We start from the raw sequence: 18,810 nt of genomic DNA on the forward strand, positions 1-18,810 counted from the left end.
TGGGTTGTTCCTGCAGAATGCTCTACAGCTGAAACAATCACCATGGAAACCAAGCCCATTTTTAATTGCCTCCCTGTGACTAATAATGCTCTCATCTTCATTTTAGCGCCAAAAAAACGTTTTATTGATTCATTTATTATTAAACTGTTTTTACTGCATCCTTTCCTAGGGTCAGACTACGACTGTTACTCAGTAAATGGTGACACGGAGGCCGATGGTTCAGGAGACTTTGACAGATCTTCCACTGTCCCGAGAAGCAGCAGCCTAGCTCAGAACTACCGCCGGATGCTTCAAACCAAGCGCCCAGCTTCAACAGCAGGTCTGCCTTGTCCATCTGGCTCTGCTCCTCCACCTCCACAGACTGGCTCCACTCCTGGGGTAGCAACTATCAGGCGTACCCCTTCCACCAAACCCACTGTCAGACGCACGCTTTCCAATGCTGGACCTATACCATGCCGCCCTCCAATAGTGCCAGTGAGGACCCCTACAGTGCCAGACTCTCCAGGAGGAGGACTTGGTGGACGGTCTCGTGTGGGGAGTGAAGAATGTGTCTTCTACCTTGGAGGGGAAGATGGAAGCCCCCTGGACTATGCAAAGTCATCTCCAAAACGGCTAAGTCTACCCAATGCAGCATGGGGAGGCACTGGAGAGATGTCTGTGTATGGTGGGGGAGGGGGAGATGAAGAAGACATGGGAGGAGGGCTGCTGGCTGCTAACAGGCACAGTCTCGTGGAGAAGATTGGAGAATTGGTCGCAGGAGCACATGCTCTGGGGGATGGTCAGTTTCCCTTTCCTTCAGCTCCAGATCGCAGTCAAGGCCCCACCACAGCACCAGGGGAAGCCACATCTGAACCCCCCGAAGGGGATATGCTGGCATCCATACGTAGAGGGGTGCGCTTACGCCGGACCCTCACTAATGACCGCTCTGCACCCCGTATCTTGTGATTTGGGTTTGTGGGGTTGGTAATAGGATTAAGGATTGGTGCTCTGAGGCGAGGGGAGTGACACATACTGTGATAGGGAAGTGCAGCCCAAGAACCAGGAGTGATTAACCCTTTTCTATGCAGGTGTATCCAGAGGTAGCATGGCTAGTTTTTGTTTAAGTATGGCATCTGATCAAACTGTTTAACTTATTCCATGCTGGAAACATGTCATGCAGCAGGCCACATCAACTGCGAAGAAACTGTACAACCCATTTCCCACAGGGTTTATTACCTAACATGCCAGAGTGCAGATTGGAAATCAATCTCCCATTTTAGGTCTGAATAACAGAGTTTTTTATAGCTTGGGTATTTTAGCCTACAATATGCAATTCCTGGTTATAAAACAACCCAATGCATTTGTATTAAGTAATTTCTGGCAGAGGTAATCCTTGGACAAATTCCCAAAAAGTCAAAATGATATCTTCTTGTTTACTACAGGTGTGTGCGAAAAGAGACAAATCCCAATAAATTAAACAAGTCAGTGATTTCATGCAACAAAACAGACACAGCAATGCGTCTGGGAAGGGAAAATAAGACTACTTGAGTTATACAAGACTGCTGAAGTTTTAATTAGAGGGAGAATTTTACAGATCTATAGAATTACAAGTTGAAATTTAACGCGGTCTGAGCCTGCACAAAAATGTTGGCAATTTAAACACATGTAGTGACCAAATTAGAAAGATTTAAACGCCAACACTCACAGTACACCAGGCAGCAGGCCACCAACACGCTTCAGGCTCTGAAATAAAGACCAGAGTAAGACAGTCAGACGTTTTCCCCTCCATCTTACATGGAATAGCTGAATTAATGTGCAAATATTAATTGTACCCCTCTTTACCATTAATAAAAAATGTATACCAAGAGCAAGCAGACACCGCTAGACTAGACAATAAATTTGCATGCTGTAGCTTTTCCTTGTCACATACTTCTCTGGTCTTTTAACATTGCCATAGTTTTATACTCACTGCACCACTGAATGATCATATTTTAATATAAAAAAATGAAAATTACAAAAAAAAAGTAACATCCTAAAAAGGCCGTTTTGTTGCATGAAGTTGTATTTGGGATATGTTTGCAGGACACACCAAAATGGATACACCTCACGCAGATTGTTTGCCCAAACACAGTGCATTTCACTACCTGTGGGCATAGGGGCTGTTCATGAAAGAACCTAACCACAGCACCATTAGCAGAAATACAGGGGTTTGCTTTGAAGGAGTCACTTGTAATTCGAAATGGAAAGGAAGGAAAAAAACAACTTTTTTTTGTTAAGAAAAACCTTAGAGCTTGAATGTTTTAAGTTAGCAAAACTGTTTCTTTACACTGTGATTTAGGAAGTAACCCATGGTCTTATACTTGAGATGGCATGAAATATTATACAGTTTGCCCCGTGCCAAAGCTGACAAGGGCACCGCTAGTGCCAAATTAAGGCAGCTGCAATATTTCATGACTTATAGACTGCTTGCTACAGAGATGCCCCCCATGTGTCTAAATACTCCATTCAATAGGAGGCATTGAAAACCCACACAGGAAGGGTAAAAACTCTGGTGTAAACCCTGTGTACAGAACAGACAACCCCACCATGACACAGCTGACATCGAAGGAGTGAAGGAGATAGCAGTAGCTATAAGATGCCTTTTTTCATCACTGAGGCCTCCTCCTTTCCCATCCCATGTTCACTGTGTGTCTCCCCTTTACATGTGCTGCTGAGCCGACTTGCACTCAGTACGCTGTGCCAAGACTTTGTGCACCCATCTTATGAAGTGAGAATGCAATAAAGGTGGCGAGAGGACACAGCACAATTAATTACCTCCTTAATGGAGCTTTACGGGAAGAAAATGCATTGTCGAATTCCAGGGTGGGAATTTAAACAACCCACCCGGCCACATCCTTATTGGAATACCTGCTGCAAAAACACAGGCAGGTGCAAGTGTAGATCTAAGGAGCACAGACTGGAATTGACACAAAAAAAAAAAGCTCTATTTGCATTAAAAAGCCCCATGTAGAGGGGAGTTTATAGTTAAGAGGTGTAAGTTCAATAACTAGCGTTAAAAATAGCGGATAAGTTGTTTACATTTTGTATTCCTACATATAGCTCTTCGAGACATGTATGGAATTAGGTCTAACCAGAGAGAGAATATTTTTATCTAGCTGCTGGCTGAGCCAATGGCACCTACACAATCCACCTGCTGGTCAGGGGCAGAACTGCAGTGTACCAGCCATTGGAGAAAGATAGGAACGTCAGTAGTATCAAATGAATAAATTTCCTTTGGAAAATATTTACACTTTATTAATTATGCAGTAAAATTGTAGCATTTGAAGAGGGAAATATCTCTTTATATAAAATGTTTAACATTTGCCGATGCTGGGAAACCATTAACAGATTGTTCTATGTTCCCTAAACTGCATGCAATCAGAATATCAGCTGGACGTATTTGATTAGGTGCATCGATTATAGAGCAGGATAGGGAGATCACAAAGGCAGTAACCAGCAGATGATATAGGTCAAGGTTCTGTTAATACCAATCTCCAAGGGAGCCAGCTGTAGTGAGTATGATTCACAAAGGAATTGATGGGATTATTCACTAAATAAAGAATTCTACTGAATTGAACATAATGCAACATTAAGGCCAAAATGTTTCCAAATCAATCCTGATGGCACAACAGTCCAGGATTTTGGCATTTTCCAATTCCATGTCAAAGAGGACACTGGTAAATAGCTGTGCTGCTGCCTTAAGGCTGGAGTTGGGAACCATTAGTCTAAGAAGCCCTAGGGAATCAAGGTGCAGCTAAACAAAGGTGGCCGTAGTGCAGGGCATGTATCAGCTGAAGGAAAGACGTGTTCTTAATGGCCATTCGTTAAAAAGAAAAGAAAAAAAAGTTCAGGAATTATCCAGGATGTTACACTGGTTTCCATAGTGACTGCTCCATTTTTAGCACTTTGCTACAAAGCTATACAGAAGCCGCTGTGTGTAATGGTTATTTAGCAATCCTGGGGCTGAACTGTGATATATTACACAATGTATCCCGGTAAAAAGAAATTAAGCCTGTGCAGTTTCCGTATATGTAGACATTTGGAAGCTGCCATTTTCTTAAGAAGCTCGCAATGTCTTATAGTAGCCAGGTGAATAAGAAGTGCTCAGAATTAACGTCCAAAGCAGTACACCTCTACACATGTAAAACTGCAAACTATTCAGTCAGAAGCTCACAGGTTACTTTATCATTGCACCTTGTTAGATCACGGCTTCCAAGCTCAGTTTCACCCATTCAGGACAAGATAGTGGTAGAAAGTGTTATTATAGGGATTACATGGATGAGGAGGTGAGAGGAGCACAATCTTATTTTCTATGCACCTGCATGTGAGTAAACCCCTAAAGGAAAGTTGTGGTAGACGGTAAGGTTTGGGTAGTGACAGGAGTGAGGTTGAGATGACATAGTAAGTGACTAAGGATCTAGTCCTGCTCACAGATGTAAGGCAGTTCTGAAGGAATCTACAGCTGTGCTCAGGTCCCAGTACAGCCCTCCTTCAACTTGGGGCCCAGTACAGCCCTGCCCTAGCTTGGAGCCTGGTACAGCCCTGCTCTAGCTTGGAGCTCATACAACCCAGCTCCCGGTCAGGGCCTGGTACAGCCCTGCTCTAGCTTGGAGCCTATACAACCCAGCTCCCGGTCAGGGTCTGGTACAGCCTTGCTCTAGCTTGGAGCCTGGTACAGCCCTGCCCTAGCTTGGAGCCTATACAACCCAGCTCCCGGTCAGGGTCTGGTACAGCCCTGCTCTAGCTTGGAGCCTGGTACAGCCTTGCTCTAGCTTGGAGCCTGGTACAGCCCTGCTCCCAGTCAAGGACAGACCAATATTCTGTGTTTGACAAGTCAGATCTGTGCACCCTTTGCAGAAGGTTATAACATACAGATCTAACATGATCAGCTTTCACAGCATGCTCATGGCCACCAAACTTATTTGCAGTGGGTTTTAGATCAGGAGGAGTTCATACATATAGGGAGTTTCACAGAACTGAGGAGAAATACTGCTAGATAATTATAAAAACTGCTGACCGGTTTATAAACATGTGCACACAACATGCAGTTGTATAGCAAGTGTAAAGCGTTCGTAAATTACCAACGAACAAGCAGCTTTTTGCAGAATTCTAGAGTTAAGGAAGTTTTGTGTCAGGAGCAAAATACAAAAATACAAACTGACAAAGAAATCAGCCAACAGCAGCGAGACTAACAGTAAAGCTATTTATACAAACTACTGAATAATACTGAATAATTTCCTTAATATAAAAGGACAAGAATACTACGTATCCAGCATTAATGTAGCTTTGGCAAGGTCCATTGCCTATTTGGCTTAGGTGGGAAGAAATACAGTTTGACCATGCCACCCAAACAGAATATTTGCCAAAATGAAATCAGAGCAGTGGTCCTATACATAGAACTATATTGTAAACGTAGATTAAACTTTTTAATGAACCCTACATACACTATTTGCATGGCTTGACATGTACCCATGGAAGCAAAGCAGGGTTCAGATCCAAAAAGGCTCAGTTTGGGGTTTTATACTGGACTAATAGGTCAGGAATAAGACTCATGTACATTCACCTGTATTTACGCAGAGGGACACCCTAAAGACTTGAATTACTGGGGGGATCCTGATGGCTGGCTTTAAGGCCTAAATGACCTGTGTCACACAGAAACTGTGGGTTTGCAAGCTAAAGCACAATACACTCTCCCTCCTCACCTTGTAGTGTAACTGACATATTTCACCTTCTTTTCTATTCAACCTCCTTAGAGGAAAATAACCTTGACTTTATTCCCTCTTTCTAGATCTCCCTGTGTGTGTGTGTGTCTCAGAACACAAAGCACTGTTGTTAATGTACAGAAAACCCCACTTTACACTGGATGTGTGTCTGCATTCGTACGCGTCCCGTCACATCATCCCTATAAACGTTAACCTTTTTTGCTGCTGGTGCACACAGCAGAATACGCTGTTTGCTTATCCCCGCCTTTCCACCCCACCCATTTTGTACAAATGTTAAAAAAACAAATGAAAAAGAAAAAAAAAGAGAAATAAAAATGTGAAAAAAACACCAATACCATAAATCGAAAATTGACGTCTTAATGTGTCTTTCAATTGTGCTGAATTTTTCTGCTCTCGTTGTTAACAGTTTTATACATTTTTTTTTTATAAATTATTTTAAGTTGCTCTCCTACTTCTTCTACTCACTCATGCCTTTTTTTTTTTTAAAGAAACAAAAACTGAAATTCAACTTTTCTTTTTTATATTCATTCCTCTATTGTCGCTCAGAGTAGCGTTTGGTAACTCCGCACTGTGACGATCCAGTATTAATAAACCTTGTACTGTATAACTCTCCTTGTGTGGCCTTTCTGTGGAGTGCTACTTGTTACACTGCACGCTCTAGGCTCATATATCAGTCCAAATGTTGCTCTTTTCAGGTCTAGGATAAATTCCAACATTTTATAGGGGAACTATGCTTTTTTTTCCTTTACATTATGCTAAATAAAAAGCTTGGGAAAGTATTTTAAAGTAAAATTGTTGCTTCTGCAATTCAACTAGTTTTGCTTTTATAGAACAATTGTAGATTATGCTAACATAGTGTACCTATGATCTTAATTTTAGTAATGACAGGAAGCGAATATTTTGCATAACTCCCTTTACTGAAATCTCTAGCGGCACAGATCATAAAACAGAAACCAATCAGAAAAAGAAAAGAAAACTGCTACATAAAATGCCCTGACAGTCCCTCCTTTCTTTGTAGCAAACATAAAACAGGTAACAAAATTAGCAAACATAACAGTTATCATATGGCAAAATAATCAATGAGGAACTCCGAAAATCCAGTAAGGAAAACAACCCAAGACAAGCGTAGGTGTAGAATTGTCCACTGAAGAGAACCAATCACACATGGATAAGGAGTCGTCCGGAGAAACTGCAGAAGCGGGTTTTGCCAGGGAAGTAACCGATCACACGGGAGGAAGCAAAAAGAAGTGAAAGGCATCTGAAATGGTATGTTGTCCATCTTACAATAACCATGTAATAAACAAATTAAATTAGGCAAAATAATTCTAACACTTGAACGCGATAAAATTAATGGTAATAATAACAGTAGATGTGCTATCGCTATGAAACATTTCAAACCTAAATCCTAACAGTAAAAATTAAAAACCAAGGAACAGAAAGCCAAGGGTAGGAAGAAAAGATGGGTGGGAAAACATTTGCCTCCTGACATTAATAAAATTAAGATTATAGGTACACTACATTAGCATAATCTACAAATTTACCACATTACAGGAGGCTTCATATGAGGATTTAGAAAGTGAAAGAAGCGTGAGAAGATTGTCTAACATAAAACACATGAAAGAATTCTCCTGCGTCCAAACCGCACATTGCCTAATGTCGGCAAACGTGTTGTGAAATAAACCTGCAATGCCGCCACCCCTTGGACCAAATGGGCTCCAGATCAGGAATCGATTCCTGCCAGGGCAAAAAAAAAAAAAAAGCTGGCCCGTAGACGAAGTCTGAAAAGGCGCAGTAACTTCGACATACTGTAAGAGTATTACCGATGCACAACGGAGATATTGCCTTAAAGAACGGATAAAAAAAAACTGGCGTAGAATCGGACATATCATGGCACAAGATAGAAAATGGTACGCTGCCTAGAGAGAAGGAAAAAGCTGTCCGCATCAAATGCCCGAAACATGTCGGAAGGAAATGAGACATAATAGCATAAGCTCAACCAAAAAAATTCTAAGAAACAAACCATAGAGACATTATCTGGCCAACCCCTAAGAAAAACACAGCACCAAGTCCATGTCCTAAAGGGGGGAATATTTAGGTGCAAGGGATCTGGATGTCAGGTATCCTTCGTATCCATGTGGCAAAAACGGAGATAATCACCTTCCGAAGATAGAGGGGAGTGCCCCTCGGCGGACTTCTGCCATGATGTCTGGCTTGTGCGGCATGTCAGTGCACGCCAGACGCTGCTGACCCATGCAACTATACAGCCCCACGTCCGTCCACGGTAAAGACGCCATCGACGTGCGGGTGAGGTCACGCAAAAGATGCACACACACGTTTTGGGGTCAAGGGCTAGGTACAGCCAATCGGATCTGCAAGAAGGTTATTTAAACTCACTTCTTCCTTAGCTCATTGTCCTGTCGTGGTTTCCCTTAGATGGTTATCCGAGAATGTGTTCCTGATCGTGTTTTTCTGTTTTTTGACTTTGGCTTCGTTTTGACTTCCGGTACCCTTGACTTGTGGCTTTTCCTTATCGCTAAGTCTCATTCTGTGTCCCTGACCTCGGCTAGTTTTCTGACTATTCTCGGGTACGTTAAGTCCGGCCATTCTAAGGCCCGGTAAGATGTTACCCTTCGTTCTAGGGTGTGATACTATTCTGCGTGCTGGATCAATATAATCCTGACACTGGACAACTTAATACCTCCCATTAGGAGACAAACCAGATGGTCCTGATCTCCTGGGAGGTCTTGAAGGGGAACGTGAGCCATCGATATAGCTGAGCGCCCTACATTGACAGACCGATATGAACAACCTAGCTAGAAGAGATGGGACTGATCGTACAGGACGAGAGAAAACGGTGCTGTAAAAGATCCTAACCTCTCTCCAACACCCATTAATGTAAGAATTCCAAGCAGAGATGTAGCATCATCTGGTGTCAGGAGCCCATGATTCCCATAAAAGGTCCTTAGTCAATCTTGAAAAACCCGTGGAGCGATCAGGATCCCTGGAAAGTCCAACTCACTAGGTCCAGCCCATTAGTAGAAGGGAGAACGATGGCAAGGAGTGGAAGGTCACAAAGTAATTCTAAAAGAATTAGAAACCACGTTTGACCCTGCCAGAGGGGAGCGATGAAAAGGAGAGCTTCTCTGTGGAGGCGAGAGTAATGGCGTACTCTCGCCAGCATGGAGAACGGTGGAAAGGCATAGGCCAGTTCGCTCGGCCAGAGGTGGAGGAACACATCCACCACCACTCAATCCAGATCCGGGAGCTTCTCACAGCTCCAGCATTCCAGTCAGGTTCTCTACCATGATATCCACCAGGGAGCTTCAGTTTTTGTTTGCATTCGTCTGCTTTCTGACCCCTTGTCTGGATTAAGCAGTGCTGATCCACCTGCAGCCCTTTTCCAATTAGGGTCAGCTGCACCTAATTAGCAGGCTGTAAAATCCAGCCCTGCCTGAGACCTAGTATCTGGTCATTTTGCCTGTTTGGAGTTTCCTGCCGGATCTTTGCTACACTACTGACGGATTTCCTGGACTCTGACCTCTCCCTGCTTTACCGACTTTGTTACTGCACTGCCAGCCCTGACTTCTGCTTCTCGTCTGACCCAGCCTTTGGATTTCCCCTTAATCTGTACTGCGCTTCTGGTTTTTGCCTCCTTCCTGTGCCATCTCCTGCACCTGGGTTCCAACTCCTGGTAAACTGTTACATAAATCCCCAGGTGACTGTTACATAATGACCAGATCTTTACCATGGAGCCCGCAGAGATGATGAATGTCCTGAGTACCCTCACACAGCAAGTGACCCTCCTGTCCCAAACCGTAAGTGAATTGCAGTGTGATTTTGCTAAGTTAAAGGGGAACACACACCATGTTCCGGAACCTGATTTTGCATTACCTGACAAGTTCACTGGGAAAAGGACTGAAATGCGATCATTTATCACAGCCTGCGTACTGCTCTTCACTTTAAAACCATGCACATACCCCAATGATTATGTGAAGGTTCGCACTACTATTGCTCTGCTGTCGGGTAAACCCCAAACCTGGGCACACCAACTCCTGCACTCAAACAGTCCAATACTGGACCCATGGGACTCCTTTGCTGCAGCAATGCATACATTATACAATGACACCCTGAGACCCTCTGCTGCACGCACTGCCCTCCATTCCCTCCAGCAAGGGAAAAGACCAGTGGAGGATTATACTACAGTTTTCCGGGAGTTAGCTGCTGACACCGGTTATAATGAGACTGGTCTAATAGAGCAATACAGATTGGGTCTGTCTGAGACATTAAAAGATGCACTAGCCAGAGTTGGGGTACCCACTTCATTGGAAGATCTTTTCCTTCTGGTCACCCAGCTAGATCGCCGGTTCAGAGAAAGAAAGCAGGAGCAATTTGAAACCAGCTTTTTGCCCCATCAACGTTCCAAACCTGCTGGTGAGACCTATACCCCTATCCCCACCATGGACATAGAGGAACCCATGCAAATTGGAACACTGAATATCATGCTCATGGTAAATGAAAAAGCCAGAAGAAAAGCCAAAGGCCTTTGCTTCTATTGTGGCAAGGGAGGCCACTACATCAGATATTGCCCAATACATTCTCCTCGCCCATTGCCATGTGGGGGCTCTGTGTCACCATCCAGCAAGTCCTCCATGGCAGCCTATGAAACACCTCTGTTGCTGTGGTACAACTCTGCATGCGACCATACTGAGCAGACCACCTAACCAGACCAATGGCATCATCATGGTCCCAGCTAACCCTGATCCTGTTCCAGAGCCTCAAAAGGTTCTAGCTACTTTCCAATCCCCAGCCTCTGTCTACCCTAACATTTCCTGCTCCAACACAGAGACTCTGTCCCCAGACTGTGTAATTGCCTCCAATGGAACCGTGGTCCGCAGAGAAGATCTAGAGGTCTTTGAACAGGCTAAGCCTTCTCGCCTCCTTGAAGAATCACAACCTGTAAAATGTTCCAACACTCTCGGATACTGATAATTCGGATGCCTATACAGCTTGAATTGGATCCTCTAGCTGAAGCGCTGTCTGTTCGCCCCCGAAGGTCGCTCCTTGTGGGGGGCTCTGTCACGGCACAGCCCGAGCCCTGGCTGGGTTTTAACTCACAGCTCCAGCATCCTAGTCAGGTTCTCTACCATGATATCCACCAGGGGGCTTCAGTTGGAAAACATATCCCAGAATCACTCAGATCAGTTTGATGAAACGGAAATGCCATTGAGGTAAAGTTTTGGGGAAGCATTCATTAATTACTTCACTTGCGGGTTTGCACTTAGGTGGTCGGTGTCAATGTTCTAATGGGGTACAGGGGTAGTCCTTGTTCAGGACTGTTTATGACGTCTCCTGAATGGAAAAAGGATGAAACAGGCGAATACAAGGGGGAAGTGTGTGTGTGTGTGTGTATATATATATATATATATACTTGGAGGTCTCCATTCTGCTACAGTCACGTAGATGGTGGATTCCTTCTATCCTGAAATGGCGGTATGCGATGTAGCCATGCAGCTGGCGAATGTTGATGAACAGTCGGTAATCCATCATCTATCTATGGAACTGTTTTGGCCATGAAATCCTGTGTTCACCTGGGCAAAACTATGACTGCCATATAATTTCTGAACCCCTGATCTGATTTTTGGATATGTTGTTCACCCAGATCAGGGCTATCAGAGGATGTAACATTTATGGGGATATGTTGTGTTTTGGGGTACTTATGGGACTTTATAAAATTGTGTATTTTTTCTGCCTGTGGATAATTAAGTTAATGCATTAACTACCTTTACTTATATCACAGGCAGAGGGAAGGGATTGTATAAAAATCCAACCTGTACCATTAAACTCTCAGACCTTCTTACCCTCAACTCGCAGCCTTGTCTCGTGTTGTAGAGAACTGCTATATCACTACAAGGGATTGCTATGATCATCATACTCCCTTGGATAATCACTAGCTCTTGTAAGAGCTGTTCCTGCTACGCTCTCTGAAGGAAGAGAGGTTCAACCACTGGAGCCTTGTCGTAGGTCCAGGGTGGGTAGGAGACGGCGAGACCCCAACCAAGCTGCGGCTGTTCGTGGGGTCTGCATTGCTTATGGTTTCTGGTGCAGTGCTGATGGTCCTTGGTGAGCACTAGAAGCATTGATTGACGGAGGGTCCGTCACAGATAATGAACATTTCTAGGAAAATGAAACCAAGATCCCAGCACAAAGCATTTCCTTAATACAGTCGTGCTAGGCTGACATCATTACAAAATAGGAACAGGGTCATGAGAGCCTGGGGCACTTTAGCCACCTTCCCACATGAAAGGCAGACAGTACACGCTATCCATTCATCCAGGAAAAGAGAATTGCCATCAATAAATACCACTACAACTACGCCTATAAATATTCTGATACAGAGACATTACACAGGAACACAATGATCTCAAAGGAATGTAAAGTTCCATTAGAATTAGCACTTTACAATAATATAAAGGGGAAATGTAACAAGAAATTAGACCATTACAAAATGTTACAGGAACAATGGGTTGTTGATGAAGACCCTGCTCAAACGAGCTTACAATCTAGAGGAGGTGGGGCGTGGTGGATGGCAACCAAATGGAAGTAGCAAAGTAGCAGAGAGAGCAAGAGACAGGTTTGTGAAATAAGTTACTCTGGGAGGCTGTGAAGGATTTTCCATGTATTTACCTGTGGGCCCTCAGTTAAACCCTCTCCCTGCTGTTTTAATGCATGTATCCATTCGGTTCAAAATGTACGAAAGAAATGTATCCGTTTACCGAACAGAGACCACACACCCTGGGTAGCAATCAGCATTAGAACACACAGAAACTGCAACTTAACTGCTACTAGGTGGCCGCCATTCGACATACGAACACGTGGCGAGAACAAAGGATGGCGGCCATCTTAGAACTCACGAACGCGGTCAGCGGGACTTATGCAGGAATTGCCTGGAACTAATTTCAGCACGGCAACCATGCGAACGCCCGGTCCCTATGGAAGTCCTGGATGAATACGTTCCCCTCCACGAATCAAACTGGCATTCGGTAGATAGAATCTACCGAATTAGGGGAACGTTCACATGTAACCAGCTGCACCATACGAACGGTGGTTTTCGTGCAGTTAGATGCGAACGGAGACCGGCTCTTGCTACTGATTCTATGGAACTCTAGATCGGATACCTCCACATGGCAAGCCGGTCAAACTTCCACACGATGCGACACAGAAACTACCGAACGGAAATTCATGAAATTTGGATATATGACCACCAGTATCCTCAGCTACCCAGGGATGTTGAAATTATGTTTGTATGGTGTATAAAAAGTACTTTCTGAAATTGTTAAAAACTGTAAATGTTCTGGCCAGCAGATAATTGAGCTGTGTGTATTGTTAAAACTCAATTATCTAGCCTGGCCCAGAGGAGGAGTTTTATGTTGCATAAATTGTGAGTTCTGTGTGCCAGTAAATCAGTCTTGTTCCAGCATTAAGCTTTGGCTCATGTGTGGATTATTCGGCGATTCCAGGGATATTTCTACTCGTGGAGTATTGGGTGATTTTCTTTTATGGGAAGAAGGGAATACTTAACGGAGTAACGTATTGTACCGTCACAGAGGCCATATAACATTCTGAAAAAATAGGTTTTGAGTGACTTTTTAAATGATTGCTGACAAAGGGAGAAATTGATGGGAGTAGACAGGCTGCTCCAAAAGAAGGAAGAAATAGAATGGGGGCTAGAGTTTTTTAGAGCTTTATAGGTAATGGAACAGTCACAACCAACAGTAACACTAGGGCTCAGCTACAGGATTTGGTTTTCTTTTTTAACGTTAAGTTACTTTGTCTGGGTAGCAAGAACAAGAAAATTAGCATTACCTCTCTGACATTTTTGTCCAGACCGCCTTGACCATTTGCCTGTTTACAATTCCTGAGCCGCTCCGCCTTGACCATTTGCCCATTTATACTCACTCCCCTCAGGTAATGCTCACTCACTGACACTCACTCCCCTCAGGTAATGCTCATTTCCATCAGGTAATGCTCACTCACTGACACTCACATCAGGTAATGCTCACTCACTGACACTCACATCAGGTAATGCTCACTCACTGACACTCACTCCCCTCAGGTAATGCTCACTCCCATCAGGTAATGCTCACTCACTGACACTCACATCAGGTAATGCTCACTCACTGACACTCACATCAGGTAATGCTCACTCACTGACACTCACTCCCCTCAGGTAATGCTCACTCCCATCAGGTAATGCTCACTCACTGACACTCACTCCCATCAGGTAATGCTCACTCACTGACACTCACTCCCCTCAGGTAATGCTCACTCACTGACACTCACTCCCCTCAGGTAATGCTCACTCACTGACACTCACTCCCCTCAGGTAATGCTCACTCACTGACACTCACTCCCCTCAGGTAATGCTCACTCACTGACACTCACTCCCCTCAGGTAATGCTCACTCACTGACACTCACACCCCTCAGGTAATGCTCACTCACTGACACTCACACCCCTCAGGTAATGCTCACTCACTGACACTCACACCCCTCAGGTAATGCTCACTCAGTGACACTCACATCAGGTGATACTCACTCACTGACACTCACTCCCCTCAGGTAATGCTCACTCACTGACACTCACACCCCTCAGGTAATATTCACTGACACTCACTCCCCTCAGGTAATGCTCACTCACTGACACTCACTCCCCTCAGGTAATGCTCACTCACTGATACTCACTTCCCTCAGGTAATGCTCACTCACTGACACTCACTCCCCTCAGGTAATGCTCACTCACTGACACTCACTCCCCTCAGGTAATGCTCACTCACTGACACTCACACCCCTCAGGTAATGCTCACTCACTGACACTCACATCAGGTGATGCTCACCTCACTGACACTCACACCCCTCAGGTAATACTCACTGACACTCACTCCCCTCAGGTAATGCTCACTCACTGACACTCACTCCCCTCAGGTAATGCTCACTCACTGACACTCACTCCCCTCAGGTAATGCTCACTCACTGACACTCACTCCCCTCAGGTAATGCTCACTCACTGACACTCACTCCCCTCAGGTAATGCTCACTCACTGACACTCACTCCCCTCAGGTAATCCTCACTCACTGACACTCACACCCCTCAGGTAATGCTCACTCACTGACACTCACACCCCTCAGGTAATGCTCACTCACTGACACTCACATCAGGTGATGCTCACCTCACTGACACTCACACCCCTCAGGTAATACTCACTGACACTCACTCCCCTCAGGTAATGCTCACTCACTGACACTCACTCCCCTCAGGTAATGCTCACTCACTGACACTCACTCCCCTCAGGTAATGCTCACTCACTGACACTCGCTCCCCTCAGGTAATGCTCACTCACTGACACTCACTCCCCTCAGGTAATGCTCACTCACTGACACTCGCTCCCCTCAGGTAATGCTCACTCACTGACACTCACTCCCCTCAGGTAATGCTCACTCACTGACACTCACTCCCCTCAGGTAATGCTCACTCACTGACACTCACTCCCCTCAGGTAATGCTCACTCACTGACACTCACTCCCCTCAGGTAATGCTCACTCACTGACACTCACTCCCCTCAGGTAATGCTCACTCACTGACACTCACTCCCCTCAGGTAATGCTCACTCACTGACACTCACTCCCCTCAGGTAATGCTCACTCACTGACACTCACTCCCCTCAGGTAATGCTCACTCACTGACACTCACTCCCCTCAGGTAATGCTCACTCACTGACACTCACTCCCCTCAGGTAATGCTCACTCACTGACACTCACTCCCCTCAGGTAATGCTCACTCACTGACACTCACTCCCCTCAGGTAATGCTCACTCACTGACACTCACTCCCCTCAGGTAATGCTCACTCACTGACACTCACTCCCCTCAGGTAATGCTCACTCACTGACACTCACTCCCCTCAGGTAATGCTCACTCACTGACACTCACTCCCCTCAGGTAATGCTCACTCACTGACACTCACTCCCCTCAGGTAATGCTCACTCACTGACACTCACTCCCCTCAGGTAATGCTCACTCACTGACACTCACTCCCCTCAGGTAATGCTCACTCACTGACACTCACTCCCCTCAGGTAATGCTCACTCACTGACACTCACTCCCCTCAGGTAATGCTCACTCACTGACACTCACTCCCCTCAGGCAGTGCTCACTCCGGTGAGTGTCTCGGTACAGCAGCCATATTGAGCTGGTCGACTTTCATGGACCGAGCTGACTATCTGTGTCCCAGCACCCGGCATGCACCGCGGCACACACAGTCATTTTCCCGCACATTTGCTTTCTGCACGCTGATTGGCTGCAGCCTGGCAACCGCGAACAGGGAATCAGTGAGTGGGTGGGGCGCGTGCAGGACTTTACCCGAGGAACCTCCACATCTCTCACAGCCAATCACAGCCATCCATCGCCCTCACAGCCAATCATAGCCAACCATCGCCCTCACAGCCAATCACAGCCATCCATCGCCCTCACAGCCAATCACAGCCATCCATCGCCCTCACAGCCAATCACAGCCAACCATCTCCCTCACAGCCAATCATAGCCATCCCTGATCCATCACCCTCACAGCCATCCATCGCACTCACAGCCAATCACATCCAACCATCACCCTCACAGCCAATCACAGCCATCCCGGATCCATCGCCATCACAGCCATCCATCACCCTCACAGCCAATCACAGCCATCCATCACCCTCACAGCCAATCACAGCCATCCCGGATCCATCGCCATCACAGCCATCCATCACCCTCACAGCCAATCACAGCCAACCATCGCCCTCACAGCCAATCATAGCCATCCATCGCCCTCACAGCCAATCACAGCCAACCCTGATCCATCGCCCTAACAGCCAATCACAGCCATCCATCGCCCTAACAGCCAATCACAGCCAACCATCGCCCTCACAGCCAATCACAGCCAACCCTGATCCATCGCCCTAACAGCCAATCACAGCCATCCATCGCCCTAACAGCCAATCACAGCCAACCATCGCCCTCACAGCCAATCACAGCCAACCCTGATCCATCGCCCTAACAGCCAATCACAGCCAACCATCGCCCTCACAGCCAATCACAGCCATCCCGGATCCATCACCCTCACAGCCAATCACAGCCATCCATCACCCTCACAGCCAATCACAGCCAACCATCGCCCTCACAGCCAATCACAGCCAACCATCGCCCTCACAGCCAATCACAGCCAACCCTGATCCATCGCCCTCACAGCCAATCACAGCCATCCATCAGCCTCACAGCCAATCACAGCCAACCCTGATCCATCGCCCTCACAGCCAATCACAGCCATCCATCGCCCTAACAGCCAATCACAGCCAACCATCAGCCTCACAGTGTTTACAGACAGGGTGACTATCCTGGGGCCCTCACAGTGTTTACAGACAGGGTGACCGTCCTGGGGCCCTCACAGCGTTTACAGACAGGGTGACCGTCCTGGGGCCCTCACAGTGTTTACAGACAGGGTGACCGTCCTGGGGCCCTCACAGCGTTTACAGACAGGGTGACTATCCTGGGGCCCTCACAGTGTTTACAGACAGGGTGACTATCCTGGGGCCCTCACAGTGTTTACAGACAGGGTGACTATCCTGGGGCCCTCACAGTGTTTACAGACAGGGTGACTATCCTGGGGCCCTCACAGTGTTTACAGACAGGGTGACAGTCCTGGGGCCCTCACAGCGTTTACAGACAGGGTGACTATCCTGGGGCCCTCACAGTGTTTACAGACAGGGTGACTATCCCGGGGCCCTCACAGTGTTTACAGACAGGGTGACTATCCCGGGGCCCTCACAGTGTTTACAGACAGGGTGACTATCCTGGGGCCCTCACAGTGTTTACAGACAGGGTGACCGTCCTGGGGCCCTCACAGCGTTTACAGACAGGGTGACTATCCTGGGGCCCTCACAGTGTTTACAGACTGAGTGACCGTCCTGGGGCCCTCACAGTGTTTACAGACAGGGTGACTATCCCGGGGCCCTCACAGTGTTTACAGACAGGGTGACTATCCTGGGGCCCTCACAGTGTTTACAGACAGGGTGACCATCCTGGGGCCTTCACAGTGTTTACAGACAGGGTGACCATCCTGGGGCCCTCACAGTGTTTACAGACAGGGTGACTATCCTGGGGCCCTCACAGTGTTTACAGACAGGGTGACTATCCTGGGGCCCTCACAGTGTTTACAGACAGGGTGACTATCCTGGGGCCCTCACAGCGTTTACAGACAGGGTGACCGTCCTGGGGCCCTCACAGCGTTTACAGACAGGGTGACTATCCTGGGGCCCTCACAGTGTTTACAGACAGGGTGACTATCCTGGGGCCCTCACAGTGTTTACAGACAGGGTGACTATCCTGGGGCCCTCACAGTGTTTACAGACAGGGTGACTATCCTGGGGCCCTCACAGTGTTTACAGACAGGGTGACAGTCCTGGGGCCCTCACAGCGTTTACAGACAGGGTGACTATCCTGGGGCCCTCACAGTGTTTACAGACAGGGTGACTATCCCGGGGCCCTCACAGTGTTTACAGACAGGGTGACTATCCCGGGGCCCTCACAGTGTTTACAGACAGGGTGACTATCCTGGGGCCCTCACAGTGTTTACAGACAGGGTGACCGTCCTGGGGCCCTCACAGCGTTTACAGACAGGGTGACTATCCTGGGGCCCTCACAGTGTTTACAGACTGAGTGACCGTCCTGGGGCCCTCACAGTGTTTACAGACAGGGTGACTATCCCGGGGCCCTCACAGTGTTTACAGACTGAGTGACCGTCCTGGGGCCCTCACAGCGTTTACAGACAGGGTGACTATCCTGGGGGCCCTCACAGTGTTTACAGACAGGGTGACTATCCTGGGGCCCTCACAGTGTTTACAGACAGGGTGACTATCCTGGGGCCCTCACAGCGTTTACAGACAGGGTGACTATCCTGGGGCCCTCACAGTGTTTACAGACAGGGTGACTATCCTGGGGCCCTCACAGCGTTTACAGACAGGGTGACTATCCTGGGGCCCTC

The 18,810-nt window shown here is 46.8% G+C and overlaps 1 protein-coding gene and 1 long non-coding RNA gene across 3 annotated transcripts in view; both read left to right on the plus strand.

Annotated features, from left to right (window-relative positions):
• The window catches only part of MTSS2 (MTSS I-BAR domain containing 2), a 78,120-nt gene extending 74,962 nt beyond the window's left edge, over positions 1 to 3,158 (plus strand). For both annotated transcript variants that reach the window (XM_063437974.1, XM_063437975.1), the window contains exon 14: positions 170 to 3,158. In XM_063437974.1, the coding sequence (XP_063294044.1) occupies positions 170 to 945 (776 nt within the window). In that variant the 3' untranslated portion in view covers positions 946 to 3,158. The remainder of the gene's footprint in view (positions 1 to 169) is intronic.
• A 1,594-nt stretch (positions 3,159 to 4,752) lies between these two features.
• On the plus strand, positions 4,753 to 6,348 carry LOC134578892 (uncharacterized). The gene is made up of 2 exons (XR_010086144.1): positions 4,753 to 4,860; positions 4,917 to 6,348. It is a non-coding gene; the product is annotated as an uncharacterized LOC134578892 (long non-coding RNA).
• The last annotated feature ends 12,462 nt before the right edge of the window (positions 6,349 to 18,810 follow it).

The sequence above is a fragment of the Pelobates fuscus genome, chromosome 12 (assembly GCF_036172605.1).
Source record: "Pelobates fuscus isolate aPelFus1 chromosome 12, aPelFus1.pri, whole genome shotgun sequence".
NCBI classification, from domain to species: Eukaryota; Metazoa; Chordata; class Amphibia; order Anura; family Pelobatidae; genus Pelobates; species Pelobates fuscus.